Below are 12,355 nucleotides of genomic sequence, written 5' to 3'. Positions count from 1 at the left end.
ATATGACCGAAGATTAGTAATTCTGCTGAAAACACATCTACGAACTGGGGACAATGATGTGAGTCATGATGTTCACAACAAAGACATTTCTAAAAAAATACTATTTTGCCAGACAAAAAAGAAACAGTAAGAAAAATGTAGGATCAGAGACTATCAAGTGGTTAGTTAATATTTCACTAATATGAGCACTGACACATTTTTATTAGCATCATTCATATACTGTTTTCACTAGTATTCGTGAATATTTTAGTAAAGGATTTTTTACTTTTTTACTGTATTTCCCATGACTCTCAAGAATACTGTGTACAAATGAGCTCTCAAGAATACCAGGTACTAAAAGGCTCTTTAATACAGCAGAGGAAGGCATAAGAAGAACCAATAATTGGAAGCTGAAGTTAGACAAATTCAAATGAGAAATCAGGCTTTTTTTTTTTTTTTTTTTTAAACTGATGGTGATTAACTATTGCAACAAACTACTAAGTGAAGAGGTGCATTTTCCCTCTCTTGATGTCTTCAAATCAAGACTGGATGTCTTTCTGAAAGATATACTTTAGCCTAACACAACTTATGCTTTAGTCAAGCATAACAGAGGGTAATTGTGTGAACAATTAATGGCCTGTGATATACAGAAGGTCAGATTAGATGATCTAATAGACCCTTCTGGCCATAAAATTAAAATATGATTTTTTCATGGTAGGACAATGTCAGTAACAGCCGCGAGAACTTCTTTTTGATAACATTCAGTTCAAAAATGCTATTTTCCTTTTCGCCCTATACTTCCCATGGTTGATCCCTGAAAAAGCACTTCTTCTTAGGTATACTATGCACCCCGATGGTGTCCTCAAACCTAAGGGCAATACTTTTAAAAGTGCCTTGGGAGCCTAAGTTCCAGTGGGAGCCTATAGCACAACAGCTACTAAGGTTTGGATCCTTCATATGCATCCTTGAGGAGAAGAGTCACTTGCATCCACTAATTTGTGCAGCCCTCTACTGTAGTAACAATATTACCTCGAGCTTTCAGATGCTTAACTTTATGCGAGTAGACCCACTGAAGTCAAAGGGAGTTTTCAGTAAGTAAAGTCTGCAGGATCAGGATCTTTGTTAGCATTATGATGTAGAGAAATGAACACAGTGCAATAGTACACTACATTCCAGAGCATCTGAGTCCACGTGGATCCAGTCAGTCACAAACACACATGCAAGATCCAAACAGCAGCCAGTCAAACTGAGAAATCCAGAACGCTTTTCATTTATACTTTTGCTAAATATATTTAATAAAACAATAAACTGAAATAGGGAGATGCCTGAACACAATGGCAAACTATGAACAACTACACAGAAAGCATAAAAATATAATTGCTGTATGTACAAATTACTGGGTGAAATTATATGGCCCGTGTTATGCAGGAGGCCAGAGTAGATTATCATAAAGGCCCTTTCTGGCCTTAATAATATATGAATATTTAGGATTTTTTCAATATGAAGTAGAACAAGGGTTACCATATGTCCGGGTTTCCCTGGACATGTCCGGCTTTTGGGTCTTTAAATAGCCGTCCGGGGGGAATTTGTAAAAAGCTAAAAATTTCTGGGATTTCCCCCCGGACGGCTATTTAAAGACCCAAAAGCTGCTGACAGGGCAGCCGCGCTGGGGGAACTGCGGCAAGCCAGCGCCGCCACTCACCTTTCCTCCCTGGGCCCTGGGGCAGCACGCAGCTGAGAGCTCCCGGCGTGGCGGTGTCAGCCCACGGGGCCCACTACCTGGCCAGCAGGAGCCTGCAGAGCACAGCCTTGCCCCTGCCCCGGCACACAGAGGTCTCGCTCCCCTGCGTGCTGCAGCGGGGCGGGGCTTGTAGACTCCGGCAGAGAGACCTCCCGCCCCTGCCCCCCTCCCCTCGACCCGACCCTAGGAAGGAGCCAGAGGGACTGGGAGGGACCTGCCTGCTGGATGCTTCCTGGGAGCCGCTCCAGGTAAGCACTGCTGGGCTCACCTGGCCCCCTGGCAGGTCCCTCTGGGGTGGCTCCCCTCAGACCCACTGCCCTCAGCCCCCACCCTGACCCTGTTCCCTCTGGCTCCCCCCTCAGTCCCTCCCCTCCCCCATCATCTCACCCGACCCACTGCCCTCAGCCCCCACCCTGACCCTGTTCCCTCTGCCTCCCCCACAGTCCCTCCCCTCCCCCCGATCATCTCACCCTGCATGGATGTGGAAATCTATCCCGGATTCCAGGCTGTCGTTAGCCCCTGGGGCAAAAGATCAGCAGAGGTTTCCAAAGGGAGCCTTTGCAGCCTTTGCTCAGACCCAAACATTTTCACTTAAAAAAAAAAAAAAATACCCAAACCCATCCTGACACCCATCTGCTCTGTCTAGATTTGCTGTTATCCCTGTTGAGGCCAAAGTGGGTTGAAAAATTAAAAATCCATGACACCATTGTGTTGCTTCCCCCTGTGTTGCTCGTTAATCTGATGGACCTGCCGATCATGAATAATGATGAATGCCCTGGGAGCAATGTGTCAAGCAGACAGTTTGTCAAGTAGGAAAGTGAATGCTGAAGCCCTCACAAAATGCAGAGGCTTTTCTTAGCCTGAGCACTGAAAAAGAGCCAGATACCCTGCATGGGTTTGAAGTGACAAGAGCCTAGCGACGGACCAGAGCAGCGCCAGGTTTGAAGTGATGAGGAGGGTCTGTGTCATGACGTCTGCATTTCCACTGAGGACTCGTCCATCGCCAGGGTAGCGCTGGTGCAGGTCTGCCGCCCGGCACAGCAATGCTGAGAGGTGCCAGTGTAGACCCGACCCACTGCCCTCAGCTCCCACCCTGACCCTGTTCCCTCAGCCTCCCCCGCAGTCCCCCCTGTACCTCCCATCCCGAACCCACTGCCCTCAGTCCCTGCCCCCGTTCCAACTGCCTCCCCCACAGTCTCCCTGCTCCCCCCAACCAACTGCCCTCAGCCTTGCCCTACCCCAAATCTCTTCTTCAGCCTCCCCCGTCATCCCACCCCCATCGCTCCCCCTGCTGTCCCACCCCCTCAACTTCCCCCCATTCCAGTCCTGCTCCCCTCTGTCTCATCCCCTCCAGACCCTGTCCCTCTCCCCAACCCCATGACCCTCCCCAGCCCAGCCCCATTGTCTCCCCTGCCCCGCCCCACTCTACACAGCTCTCTCTACCCTGTCCCATTCATGCTCCCCTCAGCCCCTACTCTATTCCCCCCATCCCAGTCCTGTCTCATCCCCCTCAGCCCCCCCAGTCCCAGTCCTGTCCCCCTCAATTCCTCCACCCTGCTTCCCCCGGTCAATCCCCACACACCGACCGACTCCCTTGACCTCCCTCCCCCCAATCCCACTGCCTGGACCCACCCCCGTCCCACTCAGGACATGCATGAAAAAGCAATGGGCTTAAATTGTAGCAAGGGAGAGTTAGGTTCGACATTAGGAAAAACTTCCTAACTGTAAAGGTAGTTAAGTACTGGATAAATTACCTAGAGAGGTTATGGAATAGTTTTTTAAGAGGTTAGACAAACACCTGTCAAGGATGGTCTAGTTGTTATTACTCAGTCCTGCCTCAGTGCAGGGGTTTGACTAGATGACCTGTTGATGTCCCTTCCAGTCCTACATTTCTGTGATTCACACTGAATTGCCTTGTGCCACTGTCTAGTAGTAGTGGCACACAGTTCTCTGACATGCAGGTTTATAAAATTGTAGTTAATATACAGTTTAGAGCATAGCAATTTTAGAGCTTTGCATGTTCATACCAACTGAGCTGAAAATTGTGATCTTGTATTCAAAACTATTAAGATGTGGGCTGAAATAAAATCAGCATGAATTGCTCAACAATATCAATGGAATCAGCATTGCGCTGCTATATATTGTAAAACATTACAGTGAAATCTTGCAAGTATTACATAGCACACCGCCTTGCCCAAGTGGTAACTAAGCAGAACATCTTCCTGTTTCAACATTCTTAACTTGTATCCCTCCTAGAAGTTTTTTTTTTTTTTCAAACACTGAATGCTGCTAAGTTATGAGTTTTAGCAGGTTTTTTTTCTTTTAAACCACAGCACTGAACGTTACTCTAAAATTGTTTTCCAAATATTCTTAAACTCCCAGTTTATCCCCCGCTGATGTTCATTGTGAAAAGTATTGCAGGTCTAATAATAATATTTGGCACTTCTGTAATTCACTGTCCAACATGTGTTTTGTGTCCTCCTCTGGTGGATTTTTAGAGGATAACCGTATAGCTACCAGCTAAGGGAGTTATAACTTGAACTCAAGTAGTAGAAGCTCATGCTTTTAAGTCTGGATGGCTCGGGTTCAATCTTTTGTGACTAGCTATGATGGAGGTTGCTACACTTATAATCCCTTTAATCAGAGGTTCTGAATATGCTTTGTTGTAGGCAGAGCTAGCCTATAGTTAAGCAACCGAAAATTTAGAATGGGAAGTGTTGAAATGTTGGGAAGCCTTATAATTTTGCCAATCTGGAACGAACATCCCATCTGAGGGATGGGGGCGGGGAGAGAGGAGAGTGAGACAGGACCAGGAAACTGGGACAAGGAATCCAGAGCGGTAGTGGGGGGCAGTTGAAATCAGATGAGGAGCTGGGGCGGGTTAGACAGCAATAGGATAGACATAGACTGGAGGGGACGGGGAAGAAGGGTTTTTGACTACTAGAGAACACTCCGTTCTCCGAACATTTGATTCTCGGGAAGCAGGGGAAGGGGAGGAGCAGGGGGACGGAGCGTTCAGGGGAAGGGGTGGAGTCAGGGTGGGGACTTTGGGGAAGGGGCGGAGTTGGGGCAGGGCCGGGGCCCCTTGGAGTGTCCTCTTTTTCCAGGACTGCAATATGGTAACCCTAGTAGAACCTCATTAATTTGTTAATTTGCAAAACAACAAGGCCCAGATTTTGCATGCACAAAGATAGCAGTACCTTTCAAAATGAAGTAACTTACACAGGGGCATTAATGGAAATCAGTGACGTTTTTACTGTATCAATAATACTACAATTTTAGCCAAGTACATCTATTATTTAAAGCAGAAATACTAGCAAACTAAAATGTAGAGCTAGGTGAAGCTCTGGAAAATACAAAAATGATAGTTCTCCGTGTTAAACTATTCTTACCTGACTGTGTCCACCAGTGCTGATACAGCATGCCCGGAGTTTATACAAAGTGCCTGGTTTCAAGTGAGTACAGGTATATTCTGTAGCAGATCCACTATATGCCACTTCCCACTGATTTGCTGTAAAATTAAATGAATTCATTCAAGTTTGCTTTTGAAAACAACGCACACTCTCTCTCTTTCTCTGTACATGGCTACTATTCCTCAAGGGAGTTATATACGAGAAAGAAAATCTTTAACATGGTTTTATACAAATACTTGAATCCTTTTTTTATGAAAATAAAATGTTCATACACTATTAATGACTATATTATTATTTCTTAAAGAAATCTTTTAAAAAGAAAACTAAGTATAGTCCTGGAACCTTAAATTCCACTGTCCTACAGAAAGGGACAGGGACACGTAAAAACATGAACAACTCCAAAACAAACTAAAAACAACCCAGGTACTCAGTGTCAGCATAATCCAACCTGCAGTCCAGGACAAGTGGCACTTTAAGGCTGCAGATCAGCAACTGTGGCTGGCTCTTACATGGGATGCAAAGAGGAGCAAGGGCCACTTGCTTCTTCCTTCATATCTTCCCCTCAGCACTTATGTAAGGAGCAGCCACAATCTGGTCCTACTTAAAGATCACTTTATTTTCCAATAAAAAGGGGCCACAGTCAAAGTACTCCAGTCACTGGATTGTGGGGTAGCCTCCTATAAGTCACTTTACCTCTGTTGTCTAGTTTTCCTGTCAATAAAATTGGTATAATACCACCTACTTCACATAGATGTTTGCAGTGCTTAAAATGGTCTGAGAAAAGTGTGTGTGGGGGGGGAGAGTGGGGGATCCTATCACAATCTGGGAGCAGCAGCTTTAGTAAGACAGTTGCTAATGTACACCCTTCAGCAACCCGGCTTGATTTTTACCTTGTTTTCCAGGTCTGCAACCCCTTGCACCTGCCTGCACCCCACATCCCGCCCACTTTAAGTGGTGGGTGCTTAATTCATTAAAGTTTGAAGTCTTAGGAAAAAGGTGCACAGAAATACAATGTGATAATAATGATATTATATTAGAAGTAATAATATTCTACAAATTGATAACATTTTAACCAGACACAAATGGCACACGCATAACTTAGATAGCCTAGGAATCCATGATAATTAACAATAGCAAACATTAAACAGTTTAATAACATTTTAACTCAGGTCGTGTCTACACTAGGAACACTTTACTGGTACAGGAATACCAGTATGCTATACCAGCAAAGTGCTCCTAGCATGGAAGTAGCTATACTGGCAAAGCTGTCTTTGTATTGGTATAGTGAAACCAGGCCCCACGAGTAAAACAAGCTTTACTGGTAAAAGCACAGCTCTTTGCCTGTATTATTGCATCTACACTAGGGATGTCTGCTGCCACACCTGTGTCAGTCAGAGATCACACCTCTTTGCACCTCTGACTGACATAGCCAAGCAGGCAGAAGTCTGTAGTGCAGATATAGCCTAGGCCAGAGATTATTTTTTTTCAATTTACGTTTTAATGTAAAAGTTGGTTTTATATTTAATGTTTGATAAAATTAATAAAGGGTACAGAACAGATGCCAGACTAAACTGTTTATCTAATAATATCATCTATGATATTTGATACAATTGTTTCTTGTATTATTATTACATTATTAATTAAAAAAAATATTAATTTAAAAAAATATTAATAGCTGAAAAAGCCAGGTTTTTTAACTGTAGAATACATATAGCCACAATGTATTGGAATAGATAGATTCTTGTCAAATTTACCTTCAGAATTTCCTTCAGAAATCTCCAATAGGTATTTTAGGATTTCTGAACCGCCATTATCTTGTGGAGTATCTGAAAAATGAGCAACACCTTTATTAATAAATTTGATTTGAAAAATGGAATCTACAAGAAAATAAAGAATACAGAGACAGATTTTGATCCTACAAAAATCACACATATATCTAGTAAGGAAAGCACTTGTCAGATGTACTAATTACAGCATAAAGACCTAATGCTGTATGGTGCAAAGGGCTCTCTGGTCAGCACCTTGCAGATTTTATTCTAATGAACTATCCGTACTGTAACAGATTCATTAGGGCACAAATAACCCAAAACAGGGTTGATGGAGGATATTTACTGCAAATAGCTGCTGTCTGACTGAATCAACAAGACTAAAGCTGATGATAAAAATAATTAGATGCTGACAAATGTGGCATTCATAATTCTAAAGATGATGATTTTAGGATCCACTCTTAATCTACAGATCATTTCCAGACAACTTGGAATCTTAGAATACACTGTTGATTTGTTAACCATACCGCATACACCTCTACCCCGCTATAACGCGACCCGATAGAACACGGGTTCGCATATAGCGCGGTAGCAGCAGGGCTCTGGCGGCGCTTTAAAGGGTCCGGGGCTCCGGCTGCTGCGGGGAGCCCCGGGCCCTTTAAATCACCGCTGGAGCCCTGCCCTTGCTACCCTGATATAACGGCGTTTCACCTATAACACAGTAGGGAGTTTTGGCTCCCCACGACCGCATTATATTGGGGTAGAGGTGTACTTTGACTCAAACATTCTGCTCTTGCTACTTGAGTGGAATCAGGAGCTTAAACAGGTTATTGGAATGTATTTTTAATGTTTACACAAAGCTCTGATTCCAGGGTGTCTGGTTTTCAAAACTGATGTCTGGAATCCTTTATCATCATCATTGGCTGCTCATAAACATGTTACATAGTCACCTCACGGAAGACATGGTTCCTGTCTCAAGGAGCTTACATTCTATGTGCAACATGACATACCCACAAAGGATCATGAACAGACAAATTGAGGTGTGGGGGAAGTTGGGAGGGAGAACAATGGTGACATTAAGAAGACTGCTGAGGCGTGGATGTGCTTAGGCTGTTGCATTACATTATTTGTTTAACCTTTCTTGTCCATTTCACTTCTCATAGGCAAGACAGCAGAAGTAAGTTTTTAGGAGGGATCTGACGGAGGAAGCTTAGTAGGCAGGAAAGCACTAAGGAAGCACGGAAGAAGACAAAGAGATATTTGTGAGGGGTATCGAGACTATCATTGGTAGAGCAGATAGGTTGGGATGTGGGCAGGATATACATGATACAGGACCTTGAAAGCAAGGACAGGAAGCCTGAACTTGACATACAGTACAATGGAGAATCAGTGAATTGTCTCAAAGGATTGTGTGTGTGACAGAGTTGGGGGGAGAGAAGATAGCTGAACCACTATACTTTCACTTTATAAATGCCTTTACAAATATTTTTGAGCTCTCTGATTATGAAAAAGTCACAGCTTTTCACCACAGGCTCAGGCATCTCTCAGAATGATCAAATGCTTATCTAACTTTCTGAACAGATTCACCTCTGGGCTGAGAAGCAGCATGCGAAATCTGAGCCTAATGTGCCATTCGCATAGGTTTTGTTTACACTTAATTTATGTTATGCCATGAGAAAATTGTGTTACAGCAAACTGAATGGGTTAGCTTACCCCATTTAACGCCAAAGCCATGAGATGTTATTGACCCTTTAATAACAGGTCTGGTAGGAGGTCCTGGCCTGTCTGGGCTTGTTGTGCAGACCAAAATTTCACTTGGACAACTCTTTCCTTCCACATTAGAAGCAATCAGCTGAAACAAAAACACAACTAATGTAACTATTCAGTTCTCTTTTCTGGCAGCTTTGCATGAATTAATCTAATATAGTCCATACAAATATTGCTTATTAAAATAGACAGGACTATCAAGTCACAGCAAATTGTGTATGATTCTAACAATAGGTAATTGATCATAAAATTGTTTCATTAGTAAGTACCATCTGAGTTTTTCTCTGGCCCTACCAGTACTTTGTTGCAGTAAATTAAGATAAGAAAATTCTTAATGTCTTTTTTAAAGCAAGGGTCACATGGCCATCCATTGTTATTTATCCACAGAGAAGGTAAATAATGGTCGTTTCAGAATGTATTACTGTTATTTGTACAGTATTACAATAGTGCTTAGGAGCCCAAGTTATGAACCAGGACCCCATGTTAGGGTGACCAGATGTCCCAATTTTATAGGGACAGTCCCGATACTTGGGGCTTTTTCTTATATAGGCTCCTATTACCCCGCAGCCCCATCCCGATTTTTCACACTTGCTATCTGGTCACCCTACCCCATGTGCTGTACAAACAAAGAACACAGAGCAACAAAAACATGAGGAGAGTTACAGGCACACCTAACATAGGCTAATCTGCACTTATTGAAGCACAAAAGATACATCTGAAGTATATGCTCTATAGGCCAAATATTGAAGTCTTTACTCAGGAAAAACTCCGAGTGATGTCAGTGGGAATTTTGCTAGACTGAGTAAAGACTTCAGGATTCGGCTCTAAATATGTTGCACAGGAATTGAATATTGAATCAACTATTACAAATACTAATTATAAATACAAACTAGCAAGTTTTTCTACCTGGGAGCCTCAGCTAATCCCCTGGTAACTCCCCTTTCAATCATCTCTTCCATCAAAGGCCTCAAATTACAAAGATCCTCTCTGCTGAGGGTAAAAAGTTGGATGGGTCTCCCTCCATAGCCAGTTAATGTTACTCCCTGCAGTCAGATGGCAGAGAGGGAGCATGTGTGTTACTAGAAACCAATATAAGTTCTTGGAACAACTAGTCCTGAAACCCACAGGAGGAGAGGATATTTTTGATTTAGCTCTAAGTGGAGCACAGGATTTGGTCCAAGAGGTAGATATAGCTGAACTACTTGGTAATACAGTAACTCCTCACTTAAGTCATCCCGCTTAATGTTGTTTCATTGTTACGTTGCTGATCAATTAGAGAACATGCTCATTTAAAGTTGTGCAATGCTCCCTAATACCGTTGTTTGGCAGCCGCCTGCTTTGTTCACTGCTTGCAGAAAGAGCAGCCCGTTGGAACTAGCTGGTGGGGGCTTGGAACCAGGGTGGACCAGAAGCCCCCCTATCAGCTCCCCTAAGTTCCCTGTGAGGCAGCTGCCCAGGAAGCTATCAATTGCCGGGCAGTTCAGCTGTCCCTCCCCCCACTGCCGTGTGCTGCTCCTGCCTCTGCCTTGGAGCCCCGGAGCCTCCTGCTTGCTGTGCAAGGGGGGGAAAAGAGGGGTGCTAATGTCAGGGTGTCCCCCTCGCTCCTGTACCTCATCTCCTTAGAGCGGGGGAAGGGGGGAATGACACGACAAGGCTCAGGATGGAGGGAGCTTGCTGGCAGTGGCTGCTATCTCAACTTGCTGATCTATTTAAAAAGGCAGTGTACTTAGAGTAGGATCAGCGTACTTAAAGGGGCAATGCACGTGTCTCTCTCTGCTATGCTGTCTCCCCTCCCTCCATTCGTGCTGTCTTGTAGAGTGTGAGGCTACATTAACAACAATGTGTTAACCCTTGAGGGCTCAGCCAAGTGCTAGTTCATCATTTAGCAGTAAGGCATTCCCTGGGAAATATCCCACCCTCTGACTTCATCACCTCAACCAAGTTTCACAATCATCATTCCTGTGTACAGTATTAAATTGTTTGTTTAAAACTTAGACTGTGTGTGTGTGTGTATATATGTATATATAAAATATAGTTTTTTGTCTGGCGAAAAAAATTTCCCTGGAACCTAACTCCCCCATTTAAATTAATTCTTATGGGGAAATTAGATTCACTTAACATTGTTTTGCTTAAAGTAGCATTTTTCAGGAACATAACTACAACGTTAAGTGAAGAGTTACTGTAGTGACCATAATATAATACAATTTAACAGCCTTGTGGGGAGGAAAACACCAAAGAAGCCCATCACAACAGCATTTAACTTCAGAAAGGGGAACTACACAAAAATGAGGAAGCTAGTTACCGGAAATTAAAAGGTGCAATCCCAAAAGTGAAATGCCTGCAAGCTACATGGAAACTATTTAAAAACACCAGAGAGCCTCAAATTAAATGTATACCCCAAATTAAAAAACATAGTAAGAAGACCAAAAAGGGGCCATCACTGCTAAATAACAGAGTAAAACAGGCAGCTAGAGGCAAAAAGGCATCCTTTAAAAATTGGAAGTCAAATCCTACCGAGAAAAATAGAAAGGAGCATAAACTCTGGAAAGTCGAGTATAAAAGTACAATTAGGTAGACCAAAAAAGTATTTGAAGAGCAACTAGCCAAAGATGCAAAAACTAACAGCAACATTTTTTTAAAGTACATCAGAAGCAGGAAGACTGCTAAACAATCAGTGGGGCTGCTGGATGACAGAGGTACTAAAGGAGCACTCAAGGACGATAAGGCCATAGCGGAGAAACTAAATGATTCTTTGCATTGGTCTTCATTGCAGAGGATGTGAGAGAGATTCCCAAACCTGAGCCATTCTTTTTAGGTGACAAATCTGAGGAAGTTGAGGTACCATGAGAGGACATTTTGAAACAAATTGATAAATTAAACAGTAATAAAGTTCCCAGGACCAGATGGTATTTACCCAAGAGTTCTGATGGAACTCAGATGCGAAATTGCAGAACTACTAACTGTGATGTGTAACCTATCATTTAAATCAGCTTCTGTACCAGATGACTGGAGGATAGCTAATGTGACGCCAATTTTTAAAAAAGGTTCCAGAGGTGATCCTGGCAATTACAGGCCAGTAAGCCTAACTTAAGTACCAGGCAAATTGGTTGAAACTACAGTAAAGATCAGAATTATGAGACACACAGATGAACACAATTTGTTGGAGAAGAGTCAACATGGCTTTTGTAAAGGGAAATCATGCCTCACCAATCTATTAGAATTCTTTGAGGGGGTCAACAAATATGTGGACAAGGGTGATCCAGTGGATATAGTGTACTTAGACTTTCAGAAAGCCTTTGACTAGATCCTTCACCAAAGGTTCTTAGGCAAAATAGCTTCATCTTTGACCCACTGACATTGTAGTGCATGTTCTTGAGATGAAAGAAATTTTACCCTCTTGAGCTTTCAATATTCATACAAAAATTAAACAAAGCTGTTTTCAGATATTTACTCTGTAAAATAATGGTTATGTGCTGGAAGCCCAGTGAATATGAACTTTAGAGGTAATAGCCTCTTTCCACACAATATGTAGTACTTGCAATAAAAAGTGCATGGAGTGATGCCACCTTGTGGAGAAATGATAAATTTACAGGCATGGGCTTTTCAAAGGCCTGACAGCCTGGACTGTTATGTTAGCGAGCAGTTATTTAGCACTCCTCTTGCATAAAATCAGACATAGTAATCTTGGG

General features: G+C 43.0%; 1 protein-coding gene across 1 annotated transcript in view; it reads right to left on the bottom strand.

The window, feature by feature from the left end:
• FNDC3B (fibronectin type III domain containing 3B) overlaps window positions 1–12,355 on the bottom strand; it is a 388,134-nt gene that overhangs the window by 72,528 nt on the left and 303,251 nt on the right. Inside the window, exons 15-17 of the mRNA XM_065410392.1 lie at window positions 8,613–8,751; window positions 6,888–6,959; window positions 5,113–5,231 (exon numbers count right to left, since the gene is read on the bottom strand). Of these exons, the coding sequence (XP_065266464.1) occupies window positions 5,113–5,231; window positions 6,888–6,959; window positions 8,613–8,751 (330 nt within the window). The remainder of the gene's footprint in view (window positions 1–5,112; window positions 5,232–6,887; window positions 6,960–8,612; window positions 8,752–12,355) is intronic.

Source organism: Emys orbicularis, chromosome 9 (genome assembly GCF_028017835.1).
Source record: "Emys orbicularis isolate rEmyOrb1 chromosome 9, rEmyOrb1.hap1, whole genome shotgun sequence".
NCBI classification, from domain to species: Eukaryota; Metazoa; Chordata; order Testudines; family Emydidae; genus Emys; species Emys orbicularis.
This window is presented reverse-complemented; position numbering and strand designations above follow the sequence as displayed.